Source organism: Ornithodoros turicata, chromosome 10 (genome assembly GCF_037126465.1).
Source record: "Ornithodoros turicata isolate Travis chromosome 10, ASM3712646v1, whole genome shotgun sequence".
In the NCBI taxonomy this organism is placed as follows: domain Eukaryota; kingdom Metazoa; phylum Arthropoda; class Arachnida; order Ixodida; family Argasidae; genus Ornithodoros; species Ornithodoros turicata.
Genome location: NC_088210.1, coordinates 27,098,362 through 27,117,400, shown reverse-complemented (window position 1 = coordinate 27,117,400; position 19,039 = coordinate 27,098,362). Strand labels below are relative to the sequence as shown.

Sequence of the window (19,039 nt, the reverse complement as noted above, 5' to 3'; positions counted from 1 at the left end):
GAGCGGATTAAACGGAGCGTTAATACTGCAAACATTCAGTCGTGGAAACTTTCCTATCTCTAACGAGCTGCTTCCCGATTCCGCGAAAGTGAAGAAAGATTCATGGATCGAGTAAGAATTTTTCTGTCTGAAGGAAGATATATAGGAAGATATAGGCTGACTCGTCTTACGTGTAAATCTACTGCTAATTATGTTTCGCTACCTAGAAGATGGTCCTATATCGCGGACAGTGACAACATTTTTGAGAAAGAGGAAGACCACCAGGTGGCGCTCGTCCAAGGGGTGTGCGGAGCCCTCTACCACGTTGGAACTGTATTCACCTAGACCCTCATCGCCACGTTGTTTATTGGTAATTTACTGAGGAAAGGTATAGGAAGAAGAAAGAAGGGTTCATCTTCTGCATGTTCAGACAACAACAACAACAACAACAATAACAATAAATAAAGGAGAAGTGATGATGACATTGGATGTTTCACCGTGGTAGCCACAGCATCCTACCCCACTTCACAGAGGCTTAGGCAAGCTGTGCGTTAGAATTGGAAATTCACCGCTTTCTACACTTCATTTCTTGCATGGCCTAAGCCCCGTGGCAGACTTTTATTTTTAAAGCTACCTATGAATGTGAAAAACGAAAATCCGATTACGGTTAATAATTCAATTCAATATTTAACATTCAGTTCAATAACTGAGCGGTTAATCTTCTATAATCCGCTTTGTGCACTCTGGTGCTCTCTCATGTTTTGACACCTCAATATTTCGTACCCCTCCGTTCCACCTTTGACTTTTTCGTTTTCACGCGGGATACATCCCTGATTTGCAGCTAACCAACCAGAGGGTGTGGTGAACAGCCGAGAATTGTCGTAATACCCTCCCTATGGGCAACCAATACGAACCTGTCACGTTCTGTCTTGTTCTTTTTCTAGAATATATAGCAAGCCGACCTCTGTCTGGCTGACCTTTCCGTTCGTTTCCCTTTAATAAACCTCCATATCCCCCCTCTTTCGCGACTTCCATCCCCGTCTTCCCCCCTCATCATCATTATCATCGTCATCACATCATCATCATTTCTTCATCCCTTTATACTGAGGCACTCCTCAAAAAAAGAGTGAAACACTAAACTCATAAAAATTCCGTGAAAATCCCCACCCGATTATGGAAACCTTTACCGAAGGAACGCAGGTCGTTCGAGTCTCACAAACATGCACAGTCATCCATTGCTTGATCCGAAGGACGGAAGGGAAAGTGTTCCCGGTGCTCGGCCTCCTGGGACGGGAAGATAATTGGCACGGCGAGGATCATCGCGTCACTGCACTCTTCGCGCTATACAGATATCGGAATCAAAGAACGCGTGACGAGGCCACTTTCCTTGTCCGTTATATATGATTGTCACTCCCTGGTCACTTGACAGTCTGATACATGTGGCGGCTTCCAAAAGTGCCTCCCTATAACGAATGCTTTCTGATGTCATCGCTAGGTACATCGTCAGTTCTGCGCTGCTCACAAAATTAGGGCAAAGCTTTCCGTAAATGATAATCAGTACCGCTTCACAGCGGGGGGCGTTCAACCAAAGCTAGGATAATGTTATCACAAGATCTGGATCGTGGTCTTGTATTTTTTTGTATTCTCAATTGACACACAATAAATATATCAGTATCAGTATGATGCTTACACAGTTACGTGAAAAAAAAAGAATAGAACTCCGAGCCAACTTACTTGTAATAGATCTTTAGTGTTATTATACACGTCATTTTTGGTTGGTTCCCGTTTTTGTTCCGCAAAACAATCCGGTCACCGACTCGATTACGTTCCACCCTACTCAAAACAGTCATCAATCGGTCTAATCTCGGAACCCTGTGACGTAACAAAGGTTGCTGTAGCTCATTCTCGCGTCATCGTAAATCCGAAACCGGACGTTAGCAGCGTTTCTCTCGTTTATCTCTAAGATTACGATGCTACGCCAGATGAAATTCTGCACAAGCCATCTACCTGTCGCTCCTAATCGAATAAATACCTAATATAGAAATCAGTCCGCGTCTCCCGAATGTCCCATCAGATGAATAATGTCCGAGGACGACCAATATCTGTGGTAAGCGACAACGCAAACAAAATCTAATCTCACAACCCGAATGAGGTAATGCGTCCGCTTCACGATAGATGGCAGTTACTTTGGGACCAAAGAATCCCTAATTCCCTTTTTTCGACGTGCCATCCAAGAACATACTGAACATTGGGGTTGAGGACATGAAGGAGAAGGACAGTGGCCTCCTCGTGAATGGACGTCACGGCGCATTCTGTCAAGAACCTGCAATGTATCAAGGACAGCTGCACGGTCATTAATACTGCCTCATAATGCTCTCGCTTTCACTGGTAATCCACTGTGATCTCCCGTTTATCACAGCCACGGTTCCAGTGATGAATGGCGGAGCGCGGGCAACAGAACCTCCATATATCTGTTGGTCTTTGTCGGTTACCTAATGAATTGTGCAGTGCTACATTAATTATTTCCGTCATTGTAGTGTTCTACGAACACCAGAGGGAGCATCAATTTGGTTCAGGAGATGTCATGCTCGTACATTTACTTGAGTACAGAAATAGTTGATAGATGAAACCTCCTCAAAAGCAGTATTGTAGTTTCCATTGCACAACCTCTACTTATCTAATATCGATACCCGTTTAACGTCCTCGTAACTTGAGTAACCATTTAGAAGGTTCCTTTTCCAAACTGAAGAAAGTGTACCTTCTAAATGCGGAATGACAGGCAAGTTGCTAAGAGTCCATCGTTGAATAAAAAGAGCGCAACAAAACAAAAAAGAAATCTTCCCATCCCTTACACGTAGTGTCCAACAAATCTCGTTTGTTATTTGCAGTTAATGTTGCGTTGAAAACGAAACAAAAATACATGGAAGAACAAATACATCAGAGAACAATACGTCCCGTTTAGTCATACAAAGATCATAGAACAAGTAAAGATGAAGCAGCTACCTAAGCCAATTAACACCATAATGCACAATCCGTCATACCCCCCCCCCTCCCCCCTTAAAGCAACCACTAAAAAAGTTGGGTCGAGAAAAGGAAAGTAATGGAAAAATAGGCCCTTCACTAAAACCACTAAAAGACTTCTTGACATTTCCCGCTACCCCATGTATTTGTCGTACACTGCGAAATTCAAGTATTGTTTTACACATTCCGGTATAAAAAAGGGATGTTTTTATAAATAAACATCCATTATATATATATATATATAAATATTCCGCAGGCTCAACTGAAGGTGTAGTAACTGTTTCCGAAAGGGCTCGTGAATCCTGTTTTTGTGTTGAACTACGTGCTTTTAGATAATGCTTCTTCTAGAAACATTTACAGTGATGTTTAAAAAAAAACGCTCTTCTGTACAGTGTGAAACGTACGCAACAAAAGCGTGTGCCATAGGACAAGAAATTTACACCACCATCATGGGACCGTTACCACCTTCATGTTTTTCTTCATATATATACCGACTTGTCATTTGCAACCGAAATATGTTTTAAAAAAATATTAGTGGTGCAATCCCGCGATGTTTTGGGCGCAAAAATTTACGGCGGCGACTTTGCGTTAATTAAATTCATCACTCTATTTTATTATTCTTACTGATTCATAACTAAAACGAAATTAATTACATCGATTAAATTATTTTTTTTATCCTTGCGCCAATCCGTAACGCCAAAACGTTGCATGGAAGTTCTTACGTACCACCCAAATAAACGACCCGAAACACAAAAATTCTAGGTCGCAAAATGACTGTGTAAACAACAACAACAACAACAAATAAATTAATAACAATGAATGGGGAAATCTGCCACATAAGGTGCGGCCCAATACCCCAAGGCACAATGGGCAACCAGTGCATCCATCAAAAGGCTGTTATTGATCTTCGCAGGCAGCGCACTTGCGCACATCGCGACCTACATCTCCTTTCACGGCTGCAAACACTGCCATCGCCGTAAGTCATCCCGTTAATCGAAATGGCGACATAAAAATTCTTTCTTACTCCCGCTCGACCCACTTCCATCATGCGGATAAAATCAACATGACAACATTGCTCTCCCAAAGGACGCCAATTCAGTCGCCGTCCGGGCGCGAGTGCAACGGATGGCTTGTCGGGCTTCCGTGAGGAAGGCCAGGCAAGGCCACAACCCACGGTAACCAAGTTAATCATCCCTCGTCTTATATCTTGGTGTGGTTAGAAACAAGCAAAGACGCTGACTTGGCACTTGCGGACCATGTCGGTGTTTTCCACGATTGCTTGCACAGTTGTTTTTTTTTCTCTCTCTCTCTCTCTCGCTTCCTAGGTCATGCCAGAGAAGTAGACCCTGACAAAGACAAACTGCCTTTTCCCTATTCGTGACTCCAACGTGCCCCGTCCCGACTTCTTCTCATTAGGAAAAGGCTCGGATGACTTTTTCATCCAAGTTCGCGCAACAGAGCATTATTTTCGACGGGAGGCACCAGATGTTGCTTGGCGTATTGGGGAAAGTGTTTTTGCTTACTTCTGTTCAAATGATTCAGTAAAATGTTCTAAGGTTCAAATGCAGAATCCGCGAAAAAACGTTGGAGTCGTTACGCAAGAATACTTGTCATCGGAGCCCAAGTTGGCAACAGACGATACCTGGCGCCAAGTGTTCCCATTCCTCTGGGCAAATCAAAGCAGTGCTATGTTGCTGTTGCGCCCTTCCAGAAGATATCTTTATGACTTATGGGAAAGAGGGAATATAGACGACGTCTGCACTAGCGATAAATGTGGACATTTAATCGTGCTCAAACAACGAGGATGGCTTGCGCGTGTAGTGTATTACTTGTATCCGCAGTATTGATTGGCTATAGGAAGAACCTGGCAGTTTATGTATGCGCTTACCCCACTTAGACCTTTTATTACATAGTACTGATATGGCACTGCTGTATGCTATGTGCTGGAAAGCACGGGAATAATTCTTCGGGGTCAATTTTTCCTCCCGGCGCAATGTCCCGAAGAAATTTAATTGCATCATAGCTTACGGATTCCTCAGATAGAAGACAACGAAAGCAAGAGAGGGAGAGACAAAAGCAACAATGTAGGGGAGCTGTCTCCGTAGGAGAGGTGTGCGTTGTTGCGGGCGTACAATTTGCCTTGGTGACATTTTATTAATTGATTTTATTTCATCAATTAATAATTATTTTGATGTGATAATTCAAGTAATACATTTCTAAAAACTTCTGAATGATTCCTCATTAAGCTTAATTAATAAGATAACATTGGAATAACGTAATAGACAAGATTAACACATTAGATAACATAAATAATAACTAGAATTATGTAACATCAATGAAATCAATTTAACTCTGCGACAAACCGTAAAAACACCAAAACTCTATAAACGATCAGAAGAACATAAGTAAATTGATTGATTGATTAATCAATCAATCAAAGTAAGTAAATTCTGCGTCAATAACATACATTGATCTTTGTTTTCGAATACCTTTATTACAAAGCTCATTATACAAAAACAAAAGCACTTAAGACGATCGCAGATTTATTATTGTACGAGCTTTCGTACACGAGGCTGCACTTCCTCAGGTCCTAGGTATTCTGCGCGAAAGCTCGTACCATAATAAATGTACGATCGTCTTCGCGGTGCTCTTGCTTTTGTGCTCTTCAACTACAGTCTTGACTGCCCTTCTAGGTCTCAAAGCTCATTATAGTAACATTTATGACTATTATCGTCTTCTGCAGGTGTTCCGCAAGTGGAAGTGTCCAACACGAGCCTATCACTTTTCGAGAACGATTCCGTAACCGTGGAATGCCATGGATGGGGCCAACCGCCACCGGTTGTGCACTGGAACACCACTCGGCTAAAAGCACCTCATAACGTCACTATGTTGTCAGCGGTGGGCCAACCTACTGACAGCAATGGAACCTTACAGACCGTTGTCACAGCCCGCCTCTTCATCGAAAAGGGTTACGCCACCGTACACGGGCATCTTCGTTGCTACGCTGAGAACACCGCTGGCAGGTCTAAAGGAGAAGTCAATCTTACGGTGCACGGTAAGGTTCATTATCCTCTTTTTGCTGCGTTCAAGTGTTAGCAGTTACGAAGAGACTATATGCACAAACTGTGTAGCACGACCGTTGTCCGAGAAGCGCGCTTTGCAAGGCACTCTAAGAACAGAGCTTCGCCGCATAGCACGCTCCTATGCGCTCCACAAAAATCTCACATATGCCTCCCGGTTTCAGCAAAAAAGGACGACGTCACTCAGGATGGTGGTTGGTTAGGAGCGTGCTATGTAGTGGTGTGGAGAGTTCAGTTGTTGTACTTGCACATAACTTTAACTTCATTCTCATATCTCACATCTAATATCTCGCGTGTAATGGCGTAGTGTACTGCTCTTCAGTGGTGAATCACCCCAGGTCATAGTCACGATTTGTTTGTTGTTGTTGGTGGTGAAGGTCATTTTTAAGAGTGCGCGGCGTAGGCGTTTTTGCGACAATTAACGTAACTGCATAAGTGTCACAAAAGGACGTACGCCTCCCGTTTATAACAAATCAGAGTGCAGAACGATGTAATTCCGAATGGCGGTTGGCTAAAAAATGGTCGACTAGGATTCTGCTATGTGGTGAAATCATCTTTAAGAGAGCAGCAGATGAGGAAGCCATACTTCGGGACAATTTAACTAGTACAGGTCAACTCCGCCCACATATGTAAAGACGTCTGTGATTGGCTTAGACGGGCGCATGACGCTTCCGCGTTATAACGTAGTGCGCCCGCATGTTTCAATCTGTGCCTTGTATAGGCTACTGATCATGTGGCCGAAAGACTCGTCGGAGACGACGTACTTGAAGCACATTTGCATGTTCTTAAAGCAAGAACGTAAAACATGAGGACTACATTACCCGCTGGCGGAGATATACTTCTGTGACTGTATAGTCCTTACACTGTCTCAAAGTATAGCCGAATACATTATGATTTTCTTTCTCTTACATTAGCGCCTCCGAGAATTATTTCGATGAACGAAGCCAAGTTGTACAACCACTTCATCAAATACGAATGGGTCGCCTTCCCTCAGGGCAACCATACCTGGCTCGTCAACGACCAGCCGCTTCCGAAAGACAGATACAATGACACAACTCCAACTACAAAGGGCACATTTCATGAAGGTACGTTCGAAAGTGTGAATGCGGTTGAGAGTTCTATGTCTACTAAACAACGTGGGCGCGTGGTGCTCCAAAACAGCTCCATAATGAATGAGATGCACGTGAATCTGCCCCTCTATCTGAAAGCTGCCACAGAATTCGGAAACAACTGTCGGCAATTCTCCTTGTTTGGGTTTCCCTTTGTACGTATCGCTTTTAGCGCAGCAAAAACACCCTGCACTTTTCCAAGTGCTCCGCATGCCCGTCTATCTGTCTAGACTTTATGCGCAAAAAAGAAAAAAAAAAGAAAAGAAAAAAGGTCCAGACACTATTCAGCGTACTGCAACGTTGAAAGGACATAGAGGAGACGCACATATTCTGCAGGAAACTTGTTGCTGTTGTGAACTATGACGATCGGACAAAAGAAAAAAAGAAAAAGGAGAACGAAAGGAAAGAAACGAGCCCCTATTGGCTTGATACATTTAGACGGTGGAGTCTATTCAGCCATGTCATCTTAAAAAGAGAAGCCCTCGGTATGTAAGTAAAGTCGCGTCCCTTTACAAGGGAAATATATTACAAATACAAAGCGAGTAAGTATATTATACATACTTCAAAGACTCGTCAGCTCGATTCCTTGACAAAGTCAGATGGCAGCACAGGTCTCAGGTCTTGACTGGACCAGAGCAGTCAGGACCAAGTCAGGATCTGAGGCTTCTCCTCCAATCTACCTTCATCAAATGACTAGATATTCAACTCTGGGCACAACCAGTGTCTTTCTCTGTCGCCACGCTAAATTTAGCTGTGTTCTCGTGGAGTACAAACCTTCATTCGATTTACGTAGCACAGTTTGTTTACTGCGAAGTTTCAGGACAAATCAGAATACGTGCGAAGGAAACAAGATTAGTTGTTCATGGTCACGATTTATTTGTTGCTGTGGTTAGTTGCAGGAGCAGGCTGTATATGATGCGCTCCTCTGTTGTCGAGGACGCTTTTAGTCCCTTTAGCTGTCGGTCGCGCAAAAGCCGTTACATAAGTGTCATGCACGCACTCCTGCTTATATCAATATGGATCGATCTTTGGTCGGTTTATTTTGATATTTAGGTTTACTTCATAACAGCCGACTTCTTAGAGAGTATCGCCCTTGGAGAGTATCGTATTATAGGGTAGAGTATCGCCCCTGACGACGAAACTCCCCGTTCATCAACTTACAATAAAGTTGTTGTTGTTTACTTCTCTGTGACTTTTATTTATGAAGACTCGAAGGGACAACGGCACATGTTCCCACACCATCACCGCAGACCCGCGCCTCTCATAATGCACCACTCTGCACTCCAGGGGGGAGGGGGGGGGGGGGGGTCGAGGTATAAACTGGGGAGTAAATCAGAGCCCCTATAGCCTCCCGAATTGCACTTACTCTGCACTTTAGTCCCGCGATCCTGAAATTTACTCCCCAGCACTGCAAATAGTCCCTAACCTTCACTCAGACTTCCATGTAGCCAGTCCTGAAAAGGAGCGATGGCTGTGGACATGCATCTAGTGCCTCATATCCCATCGCCACTCATATAGTAGTTGTTGTTGTTGTTGTGCATCTAGTGTCCAAAAGAACTAAGATTGCTCCTTTTTTTTTCAATGTGTAGATGCTCCGTTTTCGGCAAATCCTCCTTATGTGGTACCACTAAACCACATGCGTTGTTACACCACGTTGTATTTTAGCATGGCAGTATAGTTTCAAAATATTTTGCAGTTCAACAAAACACTTCTCCAAACCATTTTTATTTTTATTTTCATTTTTTTGTCAAGTACTGTCTGGTCAGTTGACGACATCGTATACAGACAGAGTCCACCCGATGACAATCGAAGAACGGTCAAGCGATACTCCGCGCTTGGGCAGAAATTTCATCCCTCGTTGTATCCTGAATCGCGCATTGCGTACCTTCCCACGCGTAGCATTCCATCAAACCTAATTCTACATGACGTTTTTTTTTTTTTTTTTTTTCTTTAAGGTTACTTGGTGTTTTTGAATCTCATACATTCGATGTCCGGCCTGTACACTCTGATCGTGGAGAACGAGTACGGAGTTGCCAACAGGACGATGGAAGTTACCGTCCCTGGAGGTATGTACGGCTGCGCAGTTGATTGTTTTTTGTTTGTGTTGTGATTTGTTGATTGCTTTGTTCATTCTGCGTTGGATTTGTGTTTGTACGTGTTTGTGTGTTCTGTCCTCTGCACGTTATCCTGGCGCATTATTTGCAAGGTACATGTATACACGCGCTATTCCGATCCTAACACGTGTTATAATTATCAGCGACTTAAAGCGAAGCCAACCCAGCGTCGTCGTAAACAATCGCGTATATTTTGCCCATAGTGCTTACGTTGGAAAGTAGTACAAGGAAGTCACTTAGTATCCCAAATAGATAAATAAGGAAAATAAAGAAGAGACAATCAGGAAGATAAATACGGAGTAGCCGGCTCTCGTAATGAGTGCCCATTTCTTATCAACTCAACTCAACTCAACTCATAAATAAGGAAATAAACTTGTAGTCAGACTCGAAAGTTCTTGAACGAGGTTCTGTGATGATGGATCACGAATGATTTATATCAACTTCGTAATCCCCCTATCACTCTATAGTTAATTGGGTGATTTTTTGATAAAATAGCATAAATGCAGATGTATGTGGTTCCCTGTTTTGCGTGAAGTAAATGTTGCTGCTAGTTTTGAGTCCTTCTGTATGGGAACCCAAGAAGAGAGACGCATCGTTATCAGCGCTTGTCAACTTCATAGTGAGCAGTGATATGGAATCTCTATTTTAGGACCGCATTCTAGGCATGTGTCGTCGAGTTCCCCGTTCCTATTAGCTTCTTGCAAGTCAGTTCGCTTCTAGGGGAGGTAGCCTGTCACGTACAGTCATGTGTCACGTACAGTTCGGTGACTTGGAGGGGTGATGTCTTTCTATTTGTACCTTTTCATCTTTACAGTTTTCTTTCTCCTTTCATTCATTTCATTTCCTTTTTGGGGAGTAGCAGAATTCGTCAGGTGACGAATTCAATATCTTCCGTTTTTTTTCCCTATAATCAAACTCAAACTCAACTCAACGAGTCCTTCTGTGTCGTCCGTTCTCTCTCTCTCTCTCTCTCTCTATTTATTTATTTTGTGCCCAAACTCAGGCTTTTTCACAGTATGGGTGATTTCCCTTTTTCCTTCTTTTTTTTTTGGGGGGGGGGCGGGGTAGAGGGGTCACGTTGTTCGAAACTGGTTTAAACGTATTGGAAATATCTCATTTTTTGGAAACTGGAACATGACTGCTGTATAGAGTACCCCTTGCTATACATGTGGCCTTGCCTGTCAGTTTTCCTAATACAACGAGATAAGCCAGCCGGCAATGCTGCACTGATACAAGGCACGGATCCCACCTTTCCTTGCGTTTCTTAACAGATAAAACAGGTCCTATCATTAGTAGAATTAATTACACACACAACCCTTCCTATTCCTTATTGTTTTATGCACCAAGGAAACGTCACTATATATTGATCGCTAAACCGTCTTAGTCTGGAATGTCTATCGGATGTCTGGAACACTCGTCGAACATAAATTTCGCGAGGCTTTCTGAGAGTCGGTTCATTAGTGCGTGTTCCCCTGAACCGTATTGCGAGACTTTCATTTCCGCAGGAAGCCCGTAGTGCCTACTTTGTAAGCGCCTGTCTGAGAGCCCCTTTCGAGCCCAGTTTACCTATAGGACGGCAGCTTACATTTTCATCCCATCAAAGTATAGCCATCTCTGTGTTTTCCAATCAGTTTGTTTTCCAGTTCGCTGCTCCCACGGAATGTTAAAGTAGCACAGAAGTCATTTTTAACACCCTATTTTCTTCCTATAAAATTGTTAAGTAGGCCAGTAAGATGCACCATGCGAAGTAATTCACACCACAGAGTCATAATTATCGCAGAAATTGAATTTAAAGTACGCCACAAAAAGCGACCGTGCGCAACGGTGGTGAAGAGCAGTACCAGCCTGTGATCTGCGTCGCTAACACGGAATCAAAATAATACATTGTGATTGGTTGCAGTACCTCAAAACAGCAACAGTCCTCCTTTCCCGGTTCCGCCAGGAAAGTCACGTGTGCAAGAGCGTGAACTTCCCATTGAAAGGGAGAATGTGAGTAACATATGTTTACTTATAAGAGTAATGAATTATCTTCATTCTCTACACTCATTATCTGCATGCTTATCGTGCGATAAAAGAATACCACCATCTCTCCCATTGAGATGACACAATCAAATAAATGTAGTCACAAACACAAGGACACATATTGTACGAATTAGACAAGTCCACGAATCAGCGACTGCAATTGAACAATGGAGTAGAATACCGCCTGCTGCGACGAGATGTCCCAATCATCATCATTTAAATAAAATGTGGCTGATTTAATCTTTGTGCAGCATCAACTACCAGTGATCCTGACCTGCAGTATCCTAGTAGTTCTCGTCGCTGTCATCAGCGTGGTGGTTGCCCTGCGGTGGTGTCAGTTCCGACAAGACTATGGCACTGAGAACAGCGCCAGTTTTCCTGCCTGGCTTCTGGACTCGCTGAAGCCCGGTGGCAGAAGATGCTTCGATGGAAAACGGATCGTGGTTCGGGAACGGATTCCGCTTAACATGAATAAAATGGTCGAGAACCCAAACTATCCAAACTACTTTCAAGATACTGTCAAGACTGGGAAATCGAGTAAGGATTTTTTTTTTGCGTACTTTCGTCGTAAACTTGACGATTCCACGTACATCAGCAAAGTACTACAACAACACTAAAAATGGAATACATTAGGAAGCAATTACAACTTCTAGTCCCCTGGATTGCCCCCCCCCCCAGTTACTCCCCATTTTAGTCCCCTGATCCTGAAATTTGCTCCGAAGGACTGTAAATAGTCTACAAACTTGGAATAAACCTCATTTTATTTAGTCCCAAACGAGACGAATGGTTTTAGTAACATGTCCAACCCCCAAACACTCCTCCCAAGTTAGTCCTTTTTCCCCTTAGACTGTACAACGAGTATGCATAAATCAATTTGAAGGGACGAAGGAAAAATATACTTCTAATAATTTTGGGTATGAACTTAATTCGGGGGGGGGGATATATTTATTATATAAAAAAATATGCTATAAAAATCCGGGCCATAAAATATAGATTCTGAACAGGTATGGGTACTATGAAGTGAATTGGGAATCTGGAGTATCCACTTTAAATCGTCTTATATTTGCCACGCAGCTGTACGTCATATAGCGCGGGAGAAAATCAGCTTCATTCAGACGCTAGGAGAAGGAGCCTTCGGTCGCGTCTTCTTGGGAACTGTGGACTACCTGACGCCAGACGAACCTACGACGCTGGTCGCCGTTAAGACGTTGAAGAACATGAGTTCGGACGAAAATCGCCTAGACTTCGACCACGAAGCGGAGCTCCTCACCAACCTGCAGCACCCAAACATTGTCAAGTTCTACGGCATCTCCACGGATGGCGACCCGCTTATGATCCTCTTTGAATACATGGAGTACGGAGACCTGAATAACTTCCTCAGGTGAGACCTTCATACAGCTTGTAAAGCGTGCTTCCCTGTACATCTGATGTGCAAGCAGCGAAGCCCCCTTTACAATGTGCGTTCTGCTTCACAGCTTGAGATTTCTTCCGAAAGCCTTTCGTCTCGGCGCTCCTCGTTTTTATTGGATTATTTTATTGGTTGTTACTTATTGTTGCGAAATACAATAAGGCATTGTACCTTTCCTGGTGTATAAAAATTTTTGGTATTCATCCTGCATCCTGCACAGGAGTACCAGCCTAGTGCAGTTTTATGCACAATGAGATTGTAAACACTACATCCCTGTCTTTCATTATTACTACAAAAAAAAAAGAGTATTTGGCCTTTTTCTGAAGTATACTGAGCAGGACGACCTCTCCTATCTTTAGAAGTACACTCTTAAAAATGAACTCCACCGCATAGCACGCTCCTAGCCAACCATCATCTCGAATGATATCGTTATCTGCCCTGATTTGTTGAATACGGGAGGCGTAAGACTTTTTTGTGACACTTATGCTGTTCATAATTGCCACAAAAAAAAGGCATACGCCTCCCGTTTTAAACAAATTAGGGCAGATAACGATATCATTTGAGATGATGGTTCGCTAGGAGCGTGCTATGCGGTGAAGTTTATTTTTAAGAGTGTACATTTTTACCTCTTGTATTGTTCATTCCTGCATTCTTGTACAAACTCCAGAGTCCAGAGTGTACGGTGGCTTTACTCGGTCCTATCATATGTTCTTGTTCGTACTCCCTGATTGGACGCTTTGTCATTTTCGTAACCACTAATGCTAATAAGCACTTCCACTGCCACCACCACCACCACCACCGCCACCAATGCTAATAATTTTGAACCGTTGTTAATTTCTTTGTAATTGCATGTCACGCTCTAACTTCTGCATTCACTATCTTTAACAGGGACAGAGGGCCAGACCGCTGCGTATTAGATACCAGAAACAAACCAGCGCCACCTCTGATCCTAGCGGACCTCCTCAAAATCTCGACGCAGGTGGCAGCAGGCATGGAATACTTAGCTTCGCAGCATTTCGTCCATCGTGACCTCGCCACTCGCAACTGCCTAGTCGGTGACATGCTGGTTGTCAAGATCGGCGATTTCGGCATGTCGCGAGACATCTATAGTTCAGACTACTACAGGGTGAGTTATAGGATGTTTCGTTTTGCTTTCCTTTTAAAACGAGAGCTTTTTGGGGCCCACCGACGTCGACAGCCACGTAGGTACGTCCGTGGCGGTTGTGGAGAGAGAAGAGGAAGTTACAATGGCACTGAAACGAGTGCGGCGGGCGCCAGCAGGTCAGGATCGGATGATGACACATTCTTAAAGCAGAACTTCACCATATAGCACGGTGAAGGCTAACCATTGCACAGAATGCACTCCTGATTTGTGGAGAGCAGGCACTCTTAAAAACGAACTTCGCCACATAGCACGCTCCTAGCCAACCATCACCCCGAATGACAACGTTCTCGCCCCTGATTTGTTGAAAACGGGAGGAGGAGCCTATTTTGTGCCATTATGCACGGCACAAAATAGATTCCTCCTCCCGTTTTCAACAAATCAGGGGCGAGAACGTTGTCATTCGGGGTGATGGTTGGCTAGGAGCGTGCTATGTGGTGAAGTTCATTTCTAAGAGTGCGGGGCAGGGGCGGATCAAGACCCTCGGTTTGGGGGGGGTGCGGTTTCTTTGTCGGAGGGCGTAGATGGGGAGGGGGAAATCCAATGTATAAACTGACGTGTTGGGGGGTCCGCCACTGGCGCGGGGCGTAAGGGGGCTAAACATCTGAACAGGGTTCGAGTTGCATTGCATTTGTAAGAGATTTGTAAGACACAGCTCTCGCCGTATTTCAGCTGCGAGTACCAAAGGTTGCACAGCTATACTAGGAATTTTTCGTTCATAGTATTTCGTTAAAGGAGCGTGGAAATGCTAAAAAAAATGTGTCAAAGGAGGAGTAGAAATTCGGATTACAAGTCCCGGCATGCATATTCGCAGAAGAAGTGCTGTCCTGGTGCGCATAAAAAAAAAGAAATATGTTCGAGGGTGCATTCCGTGCTCCTAGCCTATAAAGATCTCTGCGACGACGTCGCTCTTTCTTAATGCAGGTTGGGAGACACACAATGCTTCCCATTCGATGGATGCCTCCTGAAAGCATCTTGTACAGAAAATTTACGGTCGAGTCAGACGTCTGGAGCTTCGGAGTCGTCCTCTGGGAGATCTTCGCTTTCGGAAAGCAGCCGTGGTACGAGCTTTCCAATCACGAGGTAAGTTCGTATCATAAGTTTCCGCCGTATTAAGCAGAGGGAGTTAGTCGTGCATGAACCTTTCCCCTAGAGGTATCCCTTTTTCTTTGTTTATTTTTCTTTCTTTCTTCGCTTTCATGTTACTCACTTGAGGAACTTCAGAACATTCGGCGGACTTCATCTGTGCAGGGGTCATGATCCATTTTATTTCTTCTATATACAGAGTGTTTTTTTTTATTAGTTACAGATTTTTTATTTAAAAACACTAGCAGAGCAAAATATATGCCGTTTTAGCAGGTTGGTTATACGGCAAGGCGAACATACAGTAGGACAGCGTGTGCAACTACTGGACTACTAATTAGACTACTGGACTACTAGACTTCATTAATTAACTTAATAATTAGATGTTTTCTGGGAAATGCGAGATAGCAGAATTGGAGCCAGTCGTTATTCGAATTCGCAGTCCTTATTAAACGCCCTGCGAAGCGAATGTACTTTGAGATACAAATTGTCAAATTTCACCATGCAAATGAACCGAAACCAGAACCACACGCTTTTCGAGCGCAGAAACGACGCGACCTTCACCTACTCCAATCAGCTTCTCGCTCCAAAGCACGTGATCCTCTCACGCGGAATGCCTGTCGCTCTTTCTGCGCTGGAGTGGTGCGTAGTTCTGGTTTCGGCTCATTTGCATACTTTATATCTCGAAGTACGTTCGCTTCTCAGGATGTTTAATATGAACGATGGATTTTAATAATGACGGGCTCCAATTCTGCTATCTCGCATTTCCCGGAAGACATCTAATTAATAAGTTAATTAATGAATTTTAGCTAATTACTCGTCCAGTAGTCACATACGCTGTCCTAGAAGACATTCGCCTGGCCGTACAACCCACCTGCTAAAACGGCATCTATTTTGCTCTGCTAGTTTGTTTAATGAAAATTCTGTAACGAATAAACAAAAAACACCCTGTATTTGCCTTCGTACCATTCAGGGCGTACTTTTATTTAACCGAAACACTTCGTCGTCGCCGTAATCTTGCTTACGGGGATGCGTTGAGGTTGAATTTTTTTTTTTTTTTTCGTGTGGCTCTTGTAGTTTACTTATGTTTCGCACAACTATGTCGCCTGCGACTCAACGTCCCGTTCGCAGCAGCATTCCTTCATAAGATAGCTGTCGTTGGATCGCCGAACTGTTCAACGTGCGGAACTGTGGAGAACATGGAGCACGTGCTGGTCACCTGCCGACGCTTCGACTCTAGTCGGCGAACACTGAAGAACGCCCTCGCGAAACTTGACAACCGACCATTTAGTGTTGAGAAGGCACTGGGGAGCTGGCCAAGGCAGCACCAGCAACCTGCGCTGTGTGCACTAACGACCTACCTCAAGGACATATACGTGCTGATATAATCTTTTAATTCATTCAGTGCTTCCACACGTCAAGCGTCCTGGAACAGCTGGCCGCACCAGTGCGACCTACGTTTCCATTTTTTCTTTCTATTGCTATTTCTATTCTACTCTATTCTATTCTATGTCGCGTTCCCCAGGGGAAGAGTTTTGATATGCTGGATGCAGCACACACGAAACAAAAGAAAAGGAGTAATTTTAGTATTTTTGGGGACTAAATGCATTACCTCAGACGTTAGTCCTTTTCGAGACTAAATACACGGAACTTTATGTGCAGTTCAGGGGACTATTTGCAGCACTGGGGAGTACATTTCGGGATCAGAGGACTAAAACAGGGAGTAATTACAATCTAGGGGAGTAGAAGCTGCGCCCCAGTTTACTCCTTTTTTTTTCTGACCGTGTGGGAACGCCCTCAATGTAATGTCTCGAAAGGTCAAAAGCTAATGCAGTTCTGAGGGGTGTTCTATGTTTACAGTGATAAATGAGCTTTTCGTGGCTGGTACACACAGTTATCTTTTTTTAGACATTTGAGTGTAAATATCGTGTCTCATGGCACACACCTTTGTGGTGGTAAGTTTCACACCATACAGAAGAGTGTTTTATAGAGCACCCTTCTAAATGGAGCATCGTATAAAAAGTACCATTTCAAAAGGCACATCCTAAACAAAACCCCATTCCAGTAGGGTGTATTCCATTTAAAACAAATCGATGTTTCGAAAGTAGCCTTTTCAACACTGTTGTTAGACCTATCAGTTGAGCCTGCGGAATGAAACAGGACGTTTATTTACAAAAACACAAATTGTACACGAAAGGTGTAAAAGGTGTGAAAGGTACAACAAAATTTACTGTGCTGTGCTTGTGATTAGCGAGAGCGCGTTCTTCATAGCCATAGATGTCGCAGCTTTATTCCCTGAGCTTCCTTACGGCCATATGTTATTTCATTTCTTAAATTATTATTCAGGGACGCGAGGGGCGGAACTACAGCGCTTTTAAGTAATTCATTCCTCATGTACCTCATCTTGCTATTGCCGCGTCGTGCATACGACGCGCTTTGTTTTTTTTTTCCTTTTGGTTTTTGATTGTTTTCTTTGTTTTCACCACCACCACCTTTTCTAGGTTATTCAGCAAGTAACCAGCGGCAAGCTACTCAGCAAGCCTGAGGAATGTCCCGACGAGATATACCAGATCATGCTTACTTGTTGGGATTCCCAGCCACAAGACAGAGCAACTATCAGTGCATTACGGTCACAGCTTGAACGCTACTGTATGGTGGAGTCGGAGTATATGCCGATTATCGAGTGAGGTTCTGAAACGCACCGACCAGATAGTGATGAGTTGTGCTTACCAAAGATAAACATTTTGGACTCCTCCTGGAAAAGTCATGCCAGAAGCGGAGCCAAGTCAAGCCAAAGTCTCTGAGGCAGGACAATGTGGTTTTCAATGGTGCTTTATCTATGTGTTCATTGTACCGTCGCACAAAGACCTACTGTGAGTGCAGTCTGTTAGTGTATCTCGCTGTGAACTAATATCGTTTCCATGAACACTCTGTGCAAGGAGGAGTAAGTCATGGAGTAAAGCCGTGACAGTACTGAACAAAACAAATTTAAGGGACCTCCCTCTGTCGGAGGGCTCCGCGAGGTTCTGAGCCCTGAGTTTGCCAATGTAAAACTTACTTTGGTGACATTTAATGTGATTGAATTAAATTTGTTAAATCATTAATTAAAATTTAAAGTAATTACGTTGATGTAACTAAGCTAATTTTTAGAATGATTAACTAATACTTTTTTGACGTTAGTAACCGAAACCGTAACGCCAATCGTCTCACGAAATTTCTTAAGCCACACGAGTGATGTTACGCGAAAAAAAAAAAAAGAATATTATAAAATCAATACGAAGTTATTAATTCAGGAAATTATTTTCGGGTATCATTGAAATGTCTCAGCCTGAAACGGTATTACTCCATCTTTAGTCCTGCCTGCTTGGTGCAACACCCGCGAGTTGTTTCTCATACATAGTTTTCGCTGTTGCTTCTGCACTACAACTATTCATCCGTTCCTCTCATCATTTAATCATACTTTGCGCGCGCTGTTTCAATAGCGTGTGTGCGTCTAACAACAACAACAACAACAACATAGATGAATGGATGATAATGATGATGTGGGATGTTTCCCTGCGTTGTGTGCGTCCAAACTGCATCAGATGTTATTATTTTTTTAAATACAGTACCAGCATCGAGGCTGCTTGAAGTATTACGGGACTCTACGACATATAAGCCCCAATTCTCAGAGGGAATTGTTCTTCGCTTATTCTAATGCCTCAAGAGTTTGTGCAAGTGTTGGCCAAGATGATGATCATTGTGGTGTTTTTTTTTTTTTTAACTGTCATGCTTGCTACTAGGTGGACCCTAGAAATCAACAACGTGGCACAAAGCTATCGCGACAAACGAGATAAGGGCCTTATTTTCACAATCATACGACACAGCCCCATTTTCTGTACCCTGTACCGTCCCGGCCGGCCAACCGAAAGTCCTGAGGCAGCGAAACTCTTGGAGTTGAACAGTGAAATCCCAACGGGATAAGCCATGCACTCTTAAAAATGAACTTCACCACATAGCACGCTCCTAGCCAACCATCATCTCGAATGATATCGTTATCTGCCGTGATTTGTGGAAAACGG

At 43.5% G+C, this 19,039-nt stretch overlaps 1 protein-coding gene across 1 annotated transcript in view; it reads left to right on the top strand.

The window, feature by feature from the left end:
* The window catches only part of LOC135371288 (high affinity nerve growth factor receptor-like), a 129,063-nt gene extending 110,464 nt beyond the window's left edge, over positions 1-18,599 (top strand). The window contains exons 6-14 of the mRNA XM_064605396.1: positions 5,744-6,055; positions 6,995-7,165; positions 9,145-9,255; positions 11,204-11,292; positions 11,577-11,862; positions 12,400-12,706; positions 13,622-13,859; positions 14,820-14,978; positions 17,480-18,599. Of these exons, the coding sequence (XP_064461466.1) occupies positions 5,744-6,055; positions 6,995-7,165; positions 9,145-9,255; positions 11,204-11,292; positions 11,577-11,862; positions 12,400-12,706; positions 13,622-13,859; positions 14,820-14,978; positions 17,480-17,665 (1,859 nt within the window). The 3' untranslated portion in view covers positions 17,666-18,599. The remainder of the gene's footprint in view (positions 1-5,743; positions 6,056-6,994; positions 7,166-9,144; positions 9,256-11,203; positions 11,293-11,576; positions 11,863-12,399; positions 12,707-13,621; positions 13,860-14,819; positions 14,979-17,479) is intronic.
* Positions 18,600-19,039: the final 440 nt, after the last annotated feature.